The sequence below is a fragment of the Microcaecilia unicolor genome, chromosome 1, assembly GCF_901765095.1.
Source record: "Microcaecilia unicolor chromosome 1, aMicUni1.1, whole genome shotgun sequence".
Classification (NCBI taxonomy): domain Eukaryota; kingdom Metazoa; phylum Chordata; class Amphibia; order Gymnophiona; family Siphonopidae; genus Microcaecilia; species Microcaecilia unicolor.
In genome coordinates this window covers 629,830,803-629,850,798 of record NC_044031.1, presented here as the reverse complement: position 1 = coordinate 629,850,798, position 19,996 = coordinate 629,830,803, and the positions used below count along the sequence as shown (strand labels likewise).

Sequence of the window (19,996 nt, the reverse complement as noted above, 5' to 3'; positions counted from 1 at the left end):
GAGGAGACAGAGTCCTCTAGGGCCTGGAAATCTACCCGAGGGCGTTTGCTTCCGGAGGCCTCAACCCCTTTATCGGACAAGGGAGCAGGGGCAGCGTTTTGCATAAGGAAAGTCTGATGCAGCAGCAAAATGAACTCAGGGGACAAACCCCCCAGACTGTGCACTTCTGCAGCTTGGGCCACGGCCCTAGACACACCCTCAACCGGCGCTCGCGAGAGCGGGGGAGAAACATGCTGCGCATCCAAAATGGCGTCCGACGCGAAACTCCGAGAAGGAGCCGCGCGAGAAGAACGGCGCTTAACTTTGGCTGCTTTTTTGCCGTCGCCCGAATCAAGGGCGACCATAGCATTAACGTCTCCCACCTCGAGGGCGGCCCAAGAAGAAGCCGTCCGAGCAGAGTGGCCGGCCAAAATGGGGGGGGGGGGGGGGCGAGCAGCGGGGGATGGGCATTTATGGCGGAAAAAACCGCCACACCGGAGGAAGCCCCGGGACACTGACCGGCCTCCCAACTGACGCCCAAAAAAGGCGATTCAGGTTTTGAAACCCCCGTATCTCCGCTAGATGCACCCACGCGGTCCGGGGAGCGATTCTTCGCGCCCTCGCCCTCTGACGCCATAGGCCACGTGGAGACCGATCGGGGAACCCCCTGCCCGCTACAAAAGGTAAAAATTACCTGCTTCTCGCTCCGAGCTGTAACGAACTGGTGTCCCAGTGAGCAGCTGCAATAAACGCTGATATAAACGTTGAAATAAATGCCCTTAAAGGACGTCCAAATTTTTTTTTTTTTTTTTAAACGGAGCCAGCGGGAGGGGGGAGAAAAGGAGGGACCTGGCACCACCTGGTTTGCACTTGCTCAAGAAGAGCCCTCAACCCCAGGTACTCAACAAAACCTAAAAATTAGGCTTGGAGACCTAGCCAGAGCTGCTGCTGTGTGTGACCACCACCTGCTGAGATAGAGAACATACTGAGGAGTTTCCGGTAGCACATGGCCACATATAGAGAGGCAAAAGGATTGCTCTCTATCTCCACCTGCTGGTAGATGGACACAACCCACCAGTCTATGGATTGATCAGCATGATGATATGGAAACAAATCTTTATGAGGACCCGCCAGAACCTCTGTGAGCTCCCTCCCTTCTGTTTTACCTATAATAAATGAATTGATGTTTTAGAGCCCAATGTAATATTTGTAGTGTTGCCTATTCATAGGAAAGGTTCTTGCTGTCTAAATCATAGGATTTATGTTCTACGTGTTTGCTACATGTATGTTGAGATAAGATTTTTTCAGGTTTTATATTTCAGAATATGCCTGGTAGTGGAGAGATTTACTATTGGTCAGGATCAAAACAAACAGTTTAAAAACTTTATTATAATGGTATTTAACACCTGAGAATGTGGAAAGGATATACCCATCAATGAATGGGCAGTGCTGGAAGCAATGAGGGGGAGAAGGGCATATTTCTGCATATTTGAGAACATCCTAAGATTAAACTGTTTTGGGTACAGATATCTACTTGTACCTGAATGTTCCCTTTTTCAATAGTTTTTGGGTTTGCAAATGGTATATAAGAAAATAAAAACAGAAAGAAATTAGCAATGTGTATGGGAGGAAATATGCGCTGGATCCAAAACTATTTGTTGGGACTATGGAAAGAATAGGCCCCCATGGAAAGAGAAAATTGATAATAGCACGTCTCTCTATTGTCAGGAGGAGGTGAGTGGGGAATTGCATATATATGGAAACAGGTAGTTCCACTGGTGGTGGGGTAGTGTTGATGGAGAAACTCATAGCAATTCATCATTCCATAGAGATATTTGAGAAGGATCTTGATGGCCTTCCCACTGCTGTCATTATCAGGTGTGATGATACCAACCCAGGTGCAGTCAAAATGCGTATCTCAGACAATCTGAAAATTCTCAGAGTTATAATCGACCGAAACCTTACGCTAGAGAGTTAAGTGGGGAGTGAGGAGGAGGAGGACACGGATGGGGAACAGAGTAGTAATCAGGGACAAGAAAGTAATGAGTCAGAACTGGTAGAGAGGCCGGCAGATCCTGCTGGCATTACCAAATGATTCATGAGCACCCTTTAGTATCCCAAATTATCAGTAGTAGCTTGTTAATGTTTATTGTGACTTTGCATATGTTATTGATGCTTTGGCTACATGCATGACTTATTGGCTGTAAACTCCCCTTGAATATTGGGTTAAATGATTTGTATAATACCTCAGGCATTATGTAAGAGAATGATGTGTGCCCCTTTTTAAAATATTAGGAAAAGCACTACAGGAAACAGTTTGTTTTGTGAAGTTTAAATATATTGGTTACACCTTTCAACTGAAGCAGTAAGAGGATTCCTCTTTGTTCTGTTTACCTTTGTGCAGCCCATATGTATTTTGAGACATTTTGTTGTTCAACAAGTGTAGGGGAGGGTAGAACTTTAGTAAAAATAGCACAGCTAAAAACTTGTGATTAGTACAGTTTATGTTTGATATGTAGGACACTGACAGAATCAAAGAGATGTATATCTCAACTCCCCAGTATTGCTAAGATAGCCTGAGGATTGAGTGCTGGACTGCTTAAATCCTAATCTATGCCTAATGTGTTTGTGCATCCCCTCCATTAACTGAATCTAGTAGAGGCATTTTAGGGCAAATTTTGTTCATAATTTTTTTTTCTTCTTTTTCTCTCCCTGCCTTTTCCACTGTATTTCCTGTGGCTGTGAATTTTCTGCTCCTCTTTCAGTCATACTGATACAAGATTAAATTACCTTTTCTTCTACACTGAAACAACTTACTGAATGCAAGTGAGCTGAACTGTCACTGCTAAAGGAAAGTTTCTTTTACTAGTGACAGGGACAGGGTTTGCTGTGCCCCCCCCCGAAAAGTTAAACAGTTTGCTTTGCATTCCCAGTTGTAACACGGTATAGCCTTCCAAAGTTCTATAGGTTTCTATGGAACTTTGGAAGGCTAAGTGCTTTGAAAATGAGCCCCCACGTAAGTGTCCAAATCTACTGTTTATTTGATACAATTCCATGTCACTTTGTCCTTTGTGTATATGGTTTCTAGATAAAATTTTGTTTCATGATAAGCTTGCTAAAAATTCTTAAGTGTCACTTTCAGAATGTGTTTAAGCTTTTAGGAAATTAATTGGACCACATTCCAGTATGACTGTTTGTTTTTACAAGATTGATAGAAAAATATGTGGTTCCCAACCATCCCTTTTATAGGGAGCTTTTAGTTTTACAATTAGACTAACAGCATAAATGAATTGACACTAAGCGCTTTCCTAAAAACAAATTAAGTTCTGTGCAAGAAGCCCTGACATTTGTATGTTAAAACAAAGTGTTTATACCAACAGAACTAGGAACCAGAAAAGTTCATGCTGCATTTCAGCTCATTTTGTATTTATTGTTGCCTCTTTCTCAGGCAGGTTTGTACCTTTTACTGGTAACTTTACCTTGTTAAAATTCATTATTTGTGTTTTACCTTCCTCTGCTTGTTCAGAGGCATCTGGTATTCTATGATAAAAAGTTTCTGACTGCAGATAGAGGTACTTTAGGGAAAACTAAGGGGAACCAATTGAATGATTTGTTGCTCAGTCACCAGACTTGTGCAGCTTGTTTTTATTTCTGGTTCACAGGGATTTTGCATACTGCTGTTCATATACCAACTCTGGAAGAAATGGTGGTTTTTCCCTGCTTGCTCAGAGAAAGTATGAAGGAATCTGTGAATGAGTGTCTTAAGAATGAAATAGCCAGAACAGTGGAGATATGTGATGTGGAGGGGCATAATCGAACGTCGCCGGCCAAATAGATCACCGGTGATCTATGTTGGCGGCGGCGATACAGCTGGCCGGAACCGTATTATCAAAAAAGATGGCCGGCCATCTTTTTTTTCGATAATACAGTTTAGCCAGGCCAAATGCCTTGGAGTTCGCTGGGTTTGTTTTTCAGCGATAATGGAAAAAATTGCTGGCCATCTCCAACCTGGCGAAATCCAAGGCATTTGGTCGTGGGAGGAGCCAGCATTTGTAGCGCACTGGTCCCCCTGACATGCCAGGACACCAGCTGGGCACCCTAGGGGTCAGTGCGGTGGACGTCAGAAAAACCTCCCACATGCATAACTCCCTTACTTTGGGTGCTGAGGCCCCCAACCCCCCCCCCCCCCCCCAAAACTCACTACCCACAAATGTACAACACTACCAAAGCTCTTAGGGGTGAAGGGGGCAACTACATGTGGGTACAGTGGGTTTTGGAGGGCTTCCATTACCAGAAAAGTGTTACAGGTAGGGGGAGATGGGCCTGGGTCTGCCTGCCTTAAGTGCACTGCGGTACCCACTAAAAGTGCTCCAGGGATCTGCATACACGCAGGCCTCTAGGACTTGTTGCTGCTGTATAACCTTGGCACATCAGTTGACACCTGAAAACTAATCTCTTTGAAAAAGTCCTTTATTTGAATAAGCACGTTTACTCACAGTTAACTGCAGATCAGAGGTTGTGCCCCACTGGCAAAGAGTCTCCCTGGTACTGAGATTAGCAGTAGGTCAGAGCTGGCAGAATGGTGTACAATGCCCTCTTTCAGCCACATTCAAGGTAATAACGTTCTCTAACGTGGGTGACACATGAAAGGGATCTAAAACTGGCTTACAAAAATGGTCACTACTTCATGGACTACCGGAAACAAAACAGGGCACACTCTGACCCAGTTAGCAGGGGGGAAAAGCACCATGGGAGTAGAGCCCAGTACCCTACACCCACCACAATGCATTGCTGATGTGACTCTGCAGGGCACCTAACAGAAAAGGTGTCACTCACCCGAGAGCCACATCGCAACCAGGGAAAGGCTGTCGGAGGATACAACATATTCTGCTGTCATGGAGGTGGGTACGGCATTTGAGGCTGGCATACAGGCTGGCAAAAAAGGTTTTTAGTTTCATTTTTTTAGTATGGAAGGGGGTTGGTGACCACTGGGGGAGTATGGGGAGGTCATCCCCCATTCCCTCCAGTGGTCATCTGGTCATTTGGGGCACCTTTTTGAGGCTTGGTAGTGAAAATAAAAGGACCAAGTAAACCCGGCGATGTACTGCTTATCGTCGTTTTTTTTTCCATTATCGCCGAAAGCCGGCCATCTGATAGCCATGCCCATGCCCGCCTTCGCTTCGCCGCCGACATGCCCCTTTGAACTTTGGCCTGCGACGCGACAGGAAAGCGGCGATGTTGCCAAAAAAGCGGCTTTCGATTATACCGATTTGGCCGCTTTTCCGAGATTGCCGGCCATCTCCCGATTTATGTCAGAAAATGGCCGGCGATCACTTTCAAAAATGAGCTGGCTTGTGAATTAATTTCTGAGTGTCTTTTTTTCTCTTTCAGACTTCAAATTACAAATTTAGGATTTTTATGGAATCAGGGTTTCATTCATACATATCATCCAGATAATTTTAATATCTATTATAATAAAATTCACCTCCTATTCTGAAGCTCACTGAAGCCCTGTAGTGTTGTAGCCTGTCAGCACCACTCACTCTCACTCTCACTCATACACCCGCCCTCAGCCACGCCCCTTCCGGACATAATTCGCGACCCCAACGTTCTAATGAAGCCACTCCAGCTCCATCGACTTCCGTGAAGGGTTCGTGGCATTCGTGGTGGTGAAGCCTCTCGCCTGAGCATCTGTCCATCTCTGTCAGTCACGCCCTCGCGTCGAACGTCATTACGTCCACGGAGCAACGATTACGTCGACGGCGAAGCTACAATGATGAAACAACGAAACAGGACGGCAACGGAGCAGTAAGGTGACACGCCACCTCCTCTCTCCACCCCCCCCACCCAAGGACGCACCGTCCCCTCTCCACCCGCCGCCGTCGCCGCTTCCCCTCTACAGCCACCCACGAGATGGACGCTCCTCCTCTCCACCCCCCCAGGTCGCCTCTTCCATTCTCCACGCCCCTCCCCACTTCCATGCTTCCCCCCTCCCTCCGCCTGCGAGGTCCCTGCTTCCCCTCTGCACCCCCCCAAGGTCGCCTCTTTCAAATTCCACCCCCCCCCCCCGCGTTCCCCGCTTCCCCTCTCAAACCCACCCCCGAGGTCGCCGCTTCCCATCTCTACCCTCCCCCCTCAAGGATCGCCACTTATCAGCAAAACAAAAAAAAACCCCACACGCTGCCTTCAGCCCTTGCCTGTCCGTCCACAACTTCCTCTTGCTGCTACGGGGACAGAAACAGGAGAGAGCAGCTGCAGCAGCAGCACAGCAGACAATCAATGCCTGAATGCTGCTGCATGCACTGCCAGCACAAAACACAGAGGAAGGAGGGGGACGAGGAGGCGCACAGAAGTGAAAGGGGAATGCAACCCCTCCTTGAAACACTCACACATACACACAAACAGACACACACACTTTCAAACACATACAATCACTCTGAGGGGGGGGAGGGTGGCCTGCAACTTGCAGGGTGAAGGGGCTGCTGACAGCAGGGGGAACAAGAGGCCACCGTAGGGGGACTGCAGGCTGCACGGGGCAGGGGAAACACAGATTCCCCAGGTTGCCTTCCTTGCTTACAATGCTCTACATTGCCTTACGTCCACTACACTCTACAAACAGAGGGGAGGGAGGACCACATCCAACTCGCAGCGGACACAGGGAGAGACTGGCGGAGGGGGGGAACCTTGCTGGCGCCCGTTTCATTTCATACAGAATCGGGCCTTTTTTACTAGTAAAGAAATATTTCTGTCTTTTAATTTTATTTGAATGCGCTCCAAAGAGCTTCTTTTACCAGCTGCAGAGATAAAAGACTCTCTAAGGAGCATTTACAAAATAATGCTTGTGCCTTTTCCATTTCTGGAATGGCTATGCTGTTTTGTTCATTTGTGCACATACGAGCTCACAGAAAATGTTTTGGTAATCCACTTTGATAACATACAATTTTTTATTTTGTATAATACTGTGTTTATTTGCAGATTAAGTCCTCTCCTGAATCCGACAAGACAGATCTGATATATATGGCCTCTTCAAACACTGTCTTTTGTTTGTTTGTTTGTTTGTGTGTGTTTTTGTGGGACCCATCAGATACATTCAGTATAAGTGGCCATTTCTGATCTTTTTAATTTTGTGGGTAGCACAATCAGTATGTACAAATAGTTTCTCTCCTGTATACATATTGGTTGTGTGTAAAATTTAACAAAAGTGTTCTCTTCTGAATGCCCTACTAAGCACATTAGCTACTCGTGTTCTGTCACTAATCAACATTTTAGTACATTAACTACAGGCAGAGTGTAACTTTTTTCCCCCACATTCAGTACAGAATTAGGATCTCTCTTTCCAAAGTATACTTTTACTTAAAGTTTACTTTTACCTGGATGATATCTTTGCCCCACCTTTTCTCTATCTGTCTCTCAGAATACTGATGATGTCTCTTTATTTCTCAATAACACCCACCAGAGCCAGATTTGCCATTGGAGCCAATTTGTTGCTACCAACTTGCAGATCGGGTCCACCTGAGAAACCACCGACGGACTGGCCTTGGTTTAAGAGTCCACTGAAAGTCTACAAGTCCACACCTTTTGCTGTCCAGACTCAAAACTCTGATGCTTGCTACCACCTTTCCACAGTGCACAGCCTGCACCACACTCATCTTACGTTTTGAACATTTACACCAAATACTCTATACACTACTGCTGAATGTTATTTGCTCTTTGTGGACTTAATGGACTTATTCAAATTATCATTGCCCTTTTTCTTCTCAGTACTATTTTGACTGATTTTGTATTTCTTAAGCTACAATATTCTGTCAATCAGTTGAAGTTTAATTTTCTGGTAGCTACATTCCTTTTCGTGCCTCTTTTGCCCTGTGTTTTATTTATTTCTGTGTGGACCTCCCTTGCATAGCCCCACATGCTACATTTAAATTTCTGGACACTCACTGGTCTTGCATTTTGTTTTCTGGGAAGGTTATGTTTGCCTGTATTATTGTATTACCTCTAATGAAAAAAAAAAAAATACAAATTATCCTCTACCCCTGTCATGTATTCTCACCTTTATCTTTGCCTTTTGCTATTCTTTCTGTTACCCTACTTTTGGGAAAAATGTCCTGTAGATCCCATACCTGGTCAGTTCTGCGCATCTGTCTGATTGTGTGGGCTGTGCACCCTTAGTGTCTAGCTCTAACTTGGCCATCCCCCTGTCTTTTTTTTTTTTTGTTACATTTGTACCCTGCGCTTTCCCACTCATGGCAGGCTCAATGCGGCTTACATGGGGCAATGGAGGGTTAAGTGACTTGCCCAGAGTCCTGTGCCTGAAGTGGGAATTTAACTCAGTTCCTCAGTTCCCCAGGACCAAAGTCCACCACCCTAACCACTAGGCCACTCCTCCACTCTTCTATCCACCTCTGGTAATTTAACTTGTTTTCTCTCTACAGATGTTTTCCCTACTTACACTCTATGTCATGTCATAGTGGTTCTGTGTATGAACATGCTCAGTTGTGGTCTTCTGCTTCTTTTTATTTTGTTTGATCCAACTACCCCCATTCTTTCTGCTTTACTAATAAGGGTTCAGGCCCTGCTCTGGGCAATACTGATACTTCTGTCTGTCTGATGCACCTTCTTCCTAATGGGACGTGGCTGTCCCAGCCCTCTCTAAATCACTCTACCTTCTTTTCCAGTTACCTAGATCCACTCACTGCCCACTTGGCAGCCTCTACCCCTACCTCTAAAATGCACAATGTCCGTACTGGTAACCCCTGGCCTTTCTACGGTCCTTACACTTTATTCTGTAGACTCTGGAATGAATGCACATCTGTTGCATTGTCTATGCAGCTGATGCACATGCTAGGTTATGATCCCCATCTCCCCTTCCCGGAGGGATTAGAGGCTTTAGTGGGCCACTATTGGGTTTGTGGTTCTTGGGCCTACCAGGCCTTACCCCTGAAATGGAAAGGTACTTGCTATTTGGCCCAACTCCTTCCATTTGTTTCATACACCAAGGTTAATCCAATTCCTGTTCATGCCAGAGTGCGCAGATACATTCCTCAGAGTGCGCAGATACATTCCTTCAGCTATGCCTTCCTCTTAGGATAGGGAAGAATCCCTTACCCTTGCACTCGAGTATATAAACACTCTTTCCCCACTGTCTAAACAAGTTCATGATGTGCTTTCTTCCACAGCCTGGCTGCCATTTGAACCCTCTGCTCTTGCTGCTGAGTATGGTGCAGCTATTAGGCGTTTGCAGGCTGTGGTAGAAATCACTGCACACCATCAGAGTAAGGCCCTCCTGACTTTACAGACCCAAATTGATGATATCATTTGATATGTTACTGACAGGCGCTTCGCGGTAGATATACTACTTGCGCATAGGGGAAGTGTATGTGGCATGATTAATTCTTCCACATGTTGTACTCTTTTAAACTCTAAGTCTGAGATTGTAGTTAATGCTATACAAGACATGTTAGCTGTTACTCATGTTGGTGCAGACACTTACAAGGGCTTATTAGACATGTCCGGGTGGTATGCTTTAACCTCTTGGTTCTCTCATGTAGGTGGTACTTTCAGATCTCTTTTTAATGGACTGTTATGCTTTATTGTTGTATTGATCCTATCTTGTTGTTTGCTTGCTTGCATCTCCCCCTGTTTACACAAATTATGCACTCCACCTAAAATCCTTTTTATGTCAGCAAATACTTCACATAACTATGCCCCACGAGGTTCTTATACTGTTACTCCCACTTCAGACCCTGACACATTGGTTACCTCTGCTTGTGTTTAATTTCTCCTCCTGGTTCCTGGAAACAGGTTTGCATACTTTTTTAGTATCATTCTCTCTCTCTCTCCTCTTCTCCGGCCACTATTTGCCCCTTTCTTACTTCTAGTAAGTACGGCTCAAAGAACTCTGCACCCTATCTTGTCTCCTTTGGCTGAACACTGAAGAATGGAACAGTCTTCTCTTTTTCCGGGGGGGGGGGGGGGGGGGGGGGGAGATGTTGGTGGAGGCGTACTTATGAAGGCCTAGACCAAGCAGTTTCAGTACTGCTCAGGGGCGTAGCTACTATGGGACCACGGGGGCCTGGGCCCCCATAGATTTGGCCCTGGACCCCCCTGCCGACGACCCTCTCAACTCCCCCTCCCGCTGCCAACCCGCTGTCGCCATTTGCTACCTATGCTGGCGGGGGACCCCAACCCCCACCAGCCGAAGTCTTCTTCCTTTGTTTTGTTTCTGAGTCTGACGTCCTGCACGTACAGGACATCAGACTCACAGAAACAGAACAAAGCCCTGCAGATCGCAAGGCTTCGTTCTGTTTCTGTGAGTCTGACATCCTGCACGTTTGCATGTGCAGGACATCAGACTCAGAAACAAAACGAAGGAAGAAGAGGACCTCGGCTGGAGGAGGTTGGGGTCCCCCGCCAGTAAAGGTAGGCGACGGCGGGGGGGGGGGGGGGGGGTTGAGAGGGTCGTCGGCATGGGGGGTCAAAGTTGTTGGTTTTGGTGCTGGCGGCAGCAGGGGGTGTCGACGGCGCCGGGGGGGGGGGGGGGGGGGCTAAAATGTGCCCCCTCACCTCGGCTCTGGACCCCCCTCCCGCCGAAGTCTGGCTACGCCCCTGGTACTGCTAAATATCTAATATCTAACAATTACTCTACAGACAATGAGAAGTGGAGACTTCTTTTTTTTCTGTGAATTACAATGATATTAAGCAGGCCATTTGGTGTCAGTCAAGTACCCCACCCCTCCGCACTTCCTCTGGCCAGGTAATTGAAAGACAATGAGTCACTGCCATCCACTGTTTATGAGTGTGTTCAAAGTGGCCTCTAGAGACTTTTTAGGCTGCAAACTGATTTCCAGGTGACAGAGGGGCGGGGGGGGGGGGGGGGGGGGGGGGCTGGCAGAGAAGAGAGACAGAAGTCTGCAGTCAGGACAGGATAGGAGAATGGCAGGGGGTCTGTGGGAAAGGAATCCTAACTCCTTTGAAGTGAGATACAGATTGCTTTTATTGAGGATGTACCTTTTAAGGAAATGCTATATATATTTTTTTTATGTGCCCTTTTGGCAATTACAACAAACAAATGATACAGCCTTCATGACGTATTCCTGTATGTGTTCCAGAGTATTTCAAGGGAGGCTAAATACATCATTATATAGGAAGCCTGTAAGTCGAAATACTCTTCTCCAGTTTGGAAGTTCTCATCCCTATAAATTGAAATATAGCCTTCCTATTAGTCAGTTTCTTCGTATTCGAAGAGTGTGTTCTGATTTGAGTGACTTTAAACAAAAAGCAAAAGAGCTGAGTCAGAGATTTGAGGAGAGGGGTTATCCTAAAGCCGCTATAAGAAACGCGTACTTGAGGGCGCGATTTGCTCAGCGCCCGCTCCTCCTAGAAGATCGTACTAATATGCAACAGGAAAGAATTACTTGTGTGTTACCCTACACGGAGATTACTAAAAAATTAGTGGTGTGCATAAGACAACATTGGCATATTATCCAACTATATGCAGGGTTTGAGGAATATCCCATGATAGCTTACACAAGAGGTAAAACGATAGGAGAGACACTTGCAGGCAATAAGTTTGGGAGGCCTGCGATAAAGAAGGAAGGGGGTGAGCATAAGGACTGTGGGAAATGTCAATGGTGTAAGTTAACTATGAACATATAACATAGTAACATAGTAGATGACGGCAGAAAAAGACCTGCACGGTCCATCCAGTCTGCCCAACAAGACAACTCATGTGTGCTACTTTTTGTGTATACCCTACTTTGATTTGTACCTATGCTCTTCAGGGCACAGACCGTATAAGTCTGCCCAGCACTATCCCCACCTCCCAACCACCAGCCCCGCCTCCCAACCACCGGCTCTGGCACAGACCGTATAAGTCTGCCCAGCACTATCCCTGCCTCCCAACCTCCAGTCCCTGCCTCCCACCACTGGCTCTGGCACAGACCATATAAGTCTGTCCCGCACTATCCCCGCCTCCCAACCTCCAGCCCCGCCTCCCACTACTGGCTCTGCTATCCAATCTCGGTTAAGCTCCTGAGGATCCATTCCTTCTGAACAGGGTCAGAGTGGACAATTCCGGGGACGGGAAGAAAGTTGGTAGCGAAAGATGTTACAGACTGTAATTCGCGAAATATAATATATGTGATAATATGCCCATGTCAATTAATATATATTGGGAGATCATGTAGACCCATTAAAGTGAGGTTAATGGAGCACAAGTCTAAGATTGTAACAAAAAATTGCCAAGCCCCGATTGTAGAACATTGGCTTGAGAAAGACCATAAAATAGAAGATATACAATGGCGGGTATTAGAACAGATACATGTGGGTAGGGAGGGAGGATCGGTGAAGAAATTGTTAAACTATAGAGAACAGTGGTATATATATTCTTTAAAAACAGTGACTCCGCACGGGCTTAATGCTGAATTGGAATGGGCTACCTTAATGTAGCAGAAAAATTTGTCTGTCCTATCAGATACATGGGGGTGGAGACAGTGGTGTGCTGGTAAATTTTTAACAACAGGCTCGCTCCCTGGTCCACCTCTGCGCCCCCCCCCCCCCCCCCCCCGTCTACCTCTGCGCCCCCCCCCCCCCCCCAAATTGCAGAGCTGGCTATACCCAGGGAGAGAACCGGGGGGGGGGGGGGGGGAGGGGTCACGCATTACTGTGTCCGGGAAATTTTTTTTATTTTTAAATGCTTCCAAGTTCCAATCTAATTCAAGTTTAACGTGGGATAAAATGCCATAAATAAGTAAATAAATTGACAAAAACTGTGAACATTGAGAACCTGATTCCCATAACATGATGCCTGTTTTAGAAGCCCATTACCAGGAGAAAAAAAATCTCTGCAGGGTCATAAATAAGTAACTAACTAAATAAATAAATAGTTAAATAGAAACCTGATCCTTATAATATGACATCTGGTTTAATGGCCCTTTCCCAGGAGAAAAAAAGATATCTGCACAAATATAATACATGCTAGGGTGTCCCTATAACCAGCCCCTCTAAATGACACACTGAATATGATTGATAACAAATTACTACTCTATCTATGAAAAGTTATTCCATTACTATACTTCCTCTGACCTCTGTGTACATCTGTATGCTGCCAAAGCTGGCATGTTTGAAAATATAAGAGAGATTGAATTAAAATGCTACCAACAATAAATAACGACAACCTACATGCAGCAGCTCAAGTTTGCTTGATTTTGTTTTCAGTTTAACGGCGAGGACAGCCTGCATGGGAAGGGGAAACAGACTAACTTAAATAGCTTCAACATTTTTTTTTTTACTTCATGCTGTCTTCATTCAAACCCAGCATAATCTCCCTCCTGCTGCTCCTCTGTGAATCCTACCTCTCAGCTTCCATTCCCTCTGGCCATTGTTTAAACATTACTTGTTCCTGCAGCTGTAGTGGTAACACGAGACTCTGCCTGATCCACCCGGAGCCTGTCTTTCAGGGTTGCCAGGTGGAAAATTTTTTTCCCACCCAATCCCGCACAAGAAACAGCCCAAAACCCGCCCAAACACAAACCCCGCCCCTGACACCCCCACCCCCGCGTCATCACCCCGCCCCCGCCGTCATCAACCCCGCCCCCGCCGTCACCGGCCCCGCCTCCCCATCACCGGCCCCGCCTCCTCTGTCACCGGCCCCGCCTCCCACGTCATTGGCCCCGCCTCCCACGTCATCGGCCCCGCCCAAAACGTCACTAACCCCGCCCCCGCGGCCGAAAAAAACCCCGCCCTGAAGCCCAAAAACCAGCCCAAAAAACCGCAACCCGCCGCGGGCAAAAATTTCCTGCGGCGGGTCGCGGAAAACCGCCCAATTGGGCGGTAAAACCGCCCACCTGGCAACACTGCTGTCTTTGCCAGTAAGTGTACAGCCCTGCTGATGCAACTGCCTGTGGGTGGGATCCAGCAGAGAAAAGGCTCCGGGTTGGTCAGGCAGTGGTGAGGGAGTGGGGAGATGACGATCCTAAGGGACGACATGACGAGGTATGCTGGGAGCCTATGGAAGGGTGGGGGCTTGGGGAGGAGGGAGAGAAGAGGAGAAAAAAAAACAGATAATTGTGTGCTTGCTGCCTGACTCCAACAACCGGCTTGTAAAAATCAATAAAATTTAACAAGGGGCTCGTGCGAGCCGGCTCCAGCACACCACTGGGTGCAGACGTCAATAGTAGGAGGGGAATTTAAAAGGAAGAGTAGGACACCGTCGCCATCTTAGTAGGAGGGAATCCAAGAATAAACATAGCGAGGCTGGTACTAAGAACAGCTGAGGGTAGGTTGAAATTATATTGTATAAAAGATATGGGATGTAAATGGGGAGTCAGTAAGGGATTTGTAATGTACAGGACCCATGCTGCCTTTATTAAGACGATGTATTTCTAATTTTTTAGGGGAGCCCTTGACACAGCCTTTATGGCGAAACATGATTGTCGGGCATTGTTGAACCCTTGGTCCGACCGTTCAGTGCAAGTTAAGTATTACTTGAGCTAAATATTTATCACAAGTGATTAAGATATAAATAAATAAATAAATTAAACAGTGAAGAAATAAAGAAGAAGTTTATTAAAATTGAATCGCCGGTGACGATTTAGGTGCTGTTTGAGTGCCCAACAGAAAATTGGAGTTGGTCACGAGCACCGCTGAGGCGGTAAATAATATATGAAGGCTATTAATATAGTATACTGTTAGGGTGGCGTTTACAATATATTAGAGCCTTGTTAAGTGAATGGTTGTGATTAAAGGGCTCTTAAAGAGAGAGGGATAGTGAGGTGTGCCAAGTATATGTGGTTTAAAATAAAATACCACCACAGATATCTTCTAATCTAATGGAAAGTTGTTGGGAACAATTTTTAACTAGAAAATTTAGCTGCTAAGGGATCCAATCAACCAAAATGGACAGGGAAGAGAACCTTGGGAGGTATCCAATCTGCTCTGCAGTGGCACAGACAGATGGTGCGCATGCCTATAGCATGCCTGTTGTACAAGAGCACTAAAGACTTCTAGGCCTAAATCTATGCATGTTCTTCACTCAGAATGATTTAGCCTGTTTGCCTATGGAGAATATGCAAGACTATTCTGCTGTGGACAATATTCATCTTTGAATAATTTTGTATCATACGCAAAATTTGATCACTTAGTTGTCTGTACTGTCACCAGATCATTTATGAATATGCTAACCAACACAGGTCCCAGTACAAACTCTTGGAACATGTGGATAACTAATCCTACTCTGCTTCCTGTCTTTTAGCCAATCTGCAATCCACTCATCCAGTGATCCAACATGGTGTTAGTACCTGTAGGGAAGGAAACTCATTATCCAAACCCAATGCACCCAGCATGGTTTAGGGACATTGCTGACCCAATACCCAGCTACTCATGGTTCCCACAATAACTAAGGGTCCCAGGGCAAATGTGGAAAATGCTAAGGAGAGTTAATCCTTGAAACAGTTATTGGTCAAAGGCCAACATAATGTGTAAGCTTAGAAACCCAGCCTTTAAAAAAAAATTCTAAATGTCAGATTCCAAAATCATCAGTTGGAAAAGTTAGGGATATGGCCTTGGGAGAAGGTAGCCTCCCTCTAGTCATTCAATGCTGTGGTGAAAAACCTGAAAAATTTGCTCAACTCCATGCCTGTTTCAAACTAAAGTCTGGCAGTTTCCTACTTTACAAAGTGCTCACACAGATCATGTTTCTCACCATTTCCAGGAGTCTGCGCAGAAGGAATCTCTTGCGTATACGAGGCGAGCGGGGAAAATTCAGCTCGTAGCACAATGTGGGAGCAAACACAAAGTAATAAACATCTGCAAAAGAAACAATGGATGGAGGAGGGGAATGAATTCATACCCAGTGACAGCTGAGAGGCAAAGGCTATACTAAGAGCATTCAGGTGTGGAGGGTGAATCTGGCACTGAAAGCTTCTATAAAAAGGAAAGGAACTGATTATGGGAGTTGGAAATTGATGGAAGGCACAATACAGGGGTGAATAATCATCATGATGGTGTTCAAAGAGTTAATTCAAGAAATGTTGTTTCACAAGAATTGTAAAGGTTTATATTAGTGATAGAAGTGGGAGGATTACAGATCGTTATCCAAGTCAGCTGTTCTCAACCCAGTTCTTAAGAAAAATACAGCTAGTCGGGATTTCACTATATCAATGGTAAACATGAGAGCTATTTATATACTGTACAAGCAGGAAAAAAACGTCAGATAGCACAACACAAGAGTGAAAGAAGCCAACCACAATTCTCAAGTAGACCACAAAGTCGTTTATTCATCCAAAGTTGACAAACTGAACCCAACAAAGGCATCCAAGACCTTTGTCAGGGGTTCTTCTGAGCCAGTGACATTCCCATAGATTAAGCTTTTATGTATGCACAGTCAGCCAAATCCAGTCATCAGTGACACATCGAAGAGAACACTCAGAAAGCAAAAGTGTTCTCTGATGTGTCACCAAAGACTGGATTTGGCTGACTAAGCTTTTATTTATGCATATTCTACAGTAATATCACTGGCTCAGAAGAATACTGGGCTAGATGGACCATTGGTCTGATCCAGTACGGCTATTCTTTATTCTTATCCAAGATTTCAGATTACAGTTTTCCAGATAAGAACTGCACACATATGGCAATTGGGTGTAGAAGGTATCTTATTACTTTTTGGGATTCCTTCCAGGTACTTATGACCTAGACTGGCCACTGTTGAAACTAGGATACTGAACTAGATGGACCCTTGATCTGACCCAGTAGAGCAACTCTTGTGTTATGTTCTTAAGCAGTTTTTGTACATGTGATGAACTGAAAGGGTCTAGGGCAGTGATTCTCAAACCTGCCTAGGGGAATCCCAGCCAGTCAGGTTTTCAGGATATCCACAATGAATACTGATGAGATCAATGTGCATATACTGCTTCCTTTGTATGAAAACCTTATCTCATGCATATTTATTGTGGATATCCTGAAAACTTGACTGGCTGGGGTTCCCCCAGGACAGGTTTGGGAACCACCAGTCTAAGGATTACCATTATATCAGACTGCACACACTTCACGACCACTTAATAGAACCTCTACTAGAAAAAAAGACATATCTTCAGGCAGAGTCAGTGAGGTGGTGTTTGCCCATTCTAAATCTGACACACTTAATCAATTTGGATATATTTCTATGTGCCTTTATGCTTAATCTAGATCCAGGGAATAGAGCCAGTTCTTGCCTTGGAGGAATGAGATTAAGATACCCAACCATCCTAAATAGAAATTACTTTAAGGCTCTTAGGTCCATGATGGGACAGAGTCCTCTTATTATCTTCAGGATCAGGAAATATTTGGTAACTCCACCCTGTTCCCCTTAGAGGGACAGATTCAACAACATTGGTCTCTAAGAGGAAGGAGAGTTTCTTTAAAAAGTACATACTGATGCTAATTTTGGAGGGCAGTCAAGGAGGGTTTGCAATAGGGGTATTCTGTACCGGTTTCTATTATGCTGAGAACCCACGTATGAGGTTATAATGGGCCAATGGTTTACATAAAACCTTAGCTCTCCACTGACAAGAATGTTCTTTGGAAAGATAAGTACATAAGTAATGCCACACTGGGAAAAGACCAAGGCTCTATCGAGCCCAGCATCCTGTTCACGACAGCGGCCAATCCAGGCCAAGGGCACCTGGCGAGCTTCCCAAATGTACAAACATTCTATACATGTTATTCCTGGAATTGTGGATTTTTCCCAAGTCCATTTAGTAGCTGTTGAATCTCAGGCAGCGTTCTACCCTTTAGCCTGATAGTGAAGAGTCTGCTATTAGCTACAGCAATGATAGGGACAAGGAAAACACTTCTTCAGAGGATAGAAGTGCCTCCTTGGCACCCTACTTTGGTGCCTTCTTGTAGATGTGGCAGGTAGGTCAGGTGACCGTAGAGATAGTCTGAAACATCTATCAGCAGTACTTGATTTGATAATTTATTTACACAGAGTTTTTTTTTATTTTTTTTGCAGAGCATATCAGCAAGCTTTAACTGCACATCATATTTAAGGTCCCAGCCCATACTCATGCAAGTCTTCAGAAACTTATGCACATGGCAGAAGCTCTCAGTGCTGTTTAAGGTTATCAATAGAAATCAAACAAAATAAAACATGGAAAAGAAAATAAGATGATACCTTTTTTATTGGACATAAATTAATACATTTCTTGATTAGCTTTCGAAGGTTGCCCTTCTTCACCAGATCGACGTTCTGACGAAGAAGGGCAACCTTCGAAAGCTAATCAAGAAATGTATTAAGTTATGTCCAATTAAAAAGGTATCATCTTATTTTCTTTTCCATGTTTTATTTTGTTTGATTTCTATTGATAACCTTTAAGAGTGGACTAACATGGCTACCACACCTCTCTACTTTAGTGCTGTTTAAAAAACATCACAAGTTGATATTGGCATGTGTTTTCCTCATTACTTTCTCTTGTCCATTAGAAACCATTTTCTGGAATGAGCAATGGCTCTCCCAAGTCTACTTGGTTAATTTGTTATGGACTATCCCTCCAGGAACTTGTCCAAACCTCTTTTGAATGTTAGTCACCTTGACTACATCCTCTGGTAATAAATTTCACAACTTTTAAGCTGCATGGAAAAACCCCCCAAAAGACTGATTTGTTTTCTTTTTGCTGGTCATTGGTTTCATCTTGTCTGTGTGTGACAAATTAAACAACCATTCCCTTTTTAACCTTTCCATCACAGTCATATCCCCTGTCTTTTTTTCCCCAAGATGAAAGCATCTCTTCATAAAGAAGGTCTTCCATCCTGCTTATAATTTGTCACTCTAAGGTTATTTCCAGTTCCACTATACCAGTGGTTCCCAAACTTTTTTAGTTCATGGCACCCTTAGTGTCTAATTAATTTTTTGTGGTGTCCCCCCCCCCCCCAGGCCACACAGGGCATGCAGCACCCCCCCCCCCCCCCCCAGCCAAACAGTCACGCCCCCCCCTCCTGGCCACACAGGTCTTGCTCCCTCCCTCCCCCCCCCCCCCAGTTACATGGGTCTCTCCCCTCCCCCCAGCAGCATGGAGTCCTACCTTTTCTGGCTTCAGGACCGACGCTGGCAGCTGTGTGTGTGGGAAGAAAGACAACTTTATAAGTAAACACAGGAGGGGAGAGCTAAGCCACCAGACCACGAGCGGGTGTGACAGGGATATACCTCCTTCCCCTCCCCCACTGGCTATGGCAAGGAAGAAGTGACCAGCCGCACAGCAGGTCTCTTCTTCCTCCTGCGCTGACTTAGACCCAACTGTACTGGATGGCTCAACAGTTGGCTTGCACAATTCAGAAAAATTTACAACCGGATCTTGCGAGCTGGCTCCAGCACACCCTCTGTGCATCTCCTTCCGCAGCACCCCTGTGAGTTCATCGTGGCGCACCAGAGTGCCGTGGTGCACAGTTTGGGAAACACTGCACTATACCCTTTTTGAAATGGGGCAAGCAGTATTGAACACAATACTCAAGGTGCAGTCACGCCAGGGACATATACTGAGGCATAATGATATTCTTGTCTCCATCTTTTTTTTTTTAATAATTTATTTGCTTTCTAGGCAGCTGTGGTGCACAAGGCTGAAAACTTCAACAAACTGTCAAGAATGACTCCAAGATCTTTTTCTTGGATGGTGTCTCTTAACTCAGAATCTAGCACTTTGTACCTGTATTTGGGATTATTTTTCCCTATATGTGTCACTTTGCATTTCTCCACATTAAATTTCATTTGCCATTTAGATGCCCAGTCTCTTGGCCTTACAAGATCCTTCAGCAAATCTTCTGCCACCAACAACTTTGAATAATTATTTTCTCATATGTAAAATTTAATCATGAGTTATCAGTCCTTTCTCCAGATCATTTATGAATATGCTTCTGTAAGGCATTTTGTCTCATTTATCGATCAGCGCACACAACAAGCAGTCTTTTTAAAGACCATCTCTATGGTTACTGCAGTTTTTATGATTTCATCTTTTGATGTTTTTATTTTGAGCTTGTACAAAGACTCCTG

At 45.1% G+C, this 19,996-nt stretch overlaps 1 protein-coding gene across 1 annotated transcript in view; it reads right to left on the bottom strand.

The window, feature by feature from the left end:
• DGAT1 (diacylglycerol O-acyltransferase 1) overlaps positions 1–19,996 on the bottom strand; it is a 365,492-nt gene that overhangs the window by 164,284 nt on the left and 181,212 nt on the right. Inside the window, exon 9 of the mRNA XM_030220830.1 lies at positions 15,680–15,783. Coding sequence (XP_030076690.1) covers positions 15,680–15,783 — 104 coding nt within the window. The remainder of the gene's footprint in view (positions 1–15,679; positions 15,784–19,996) is intronic.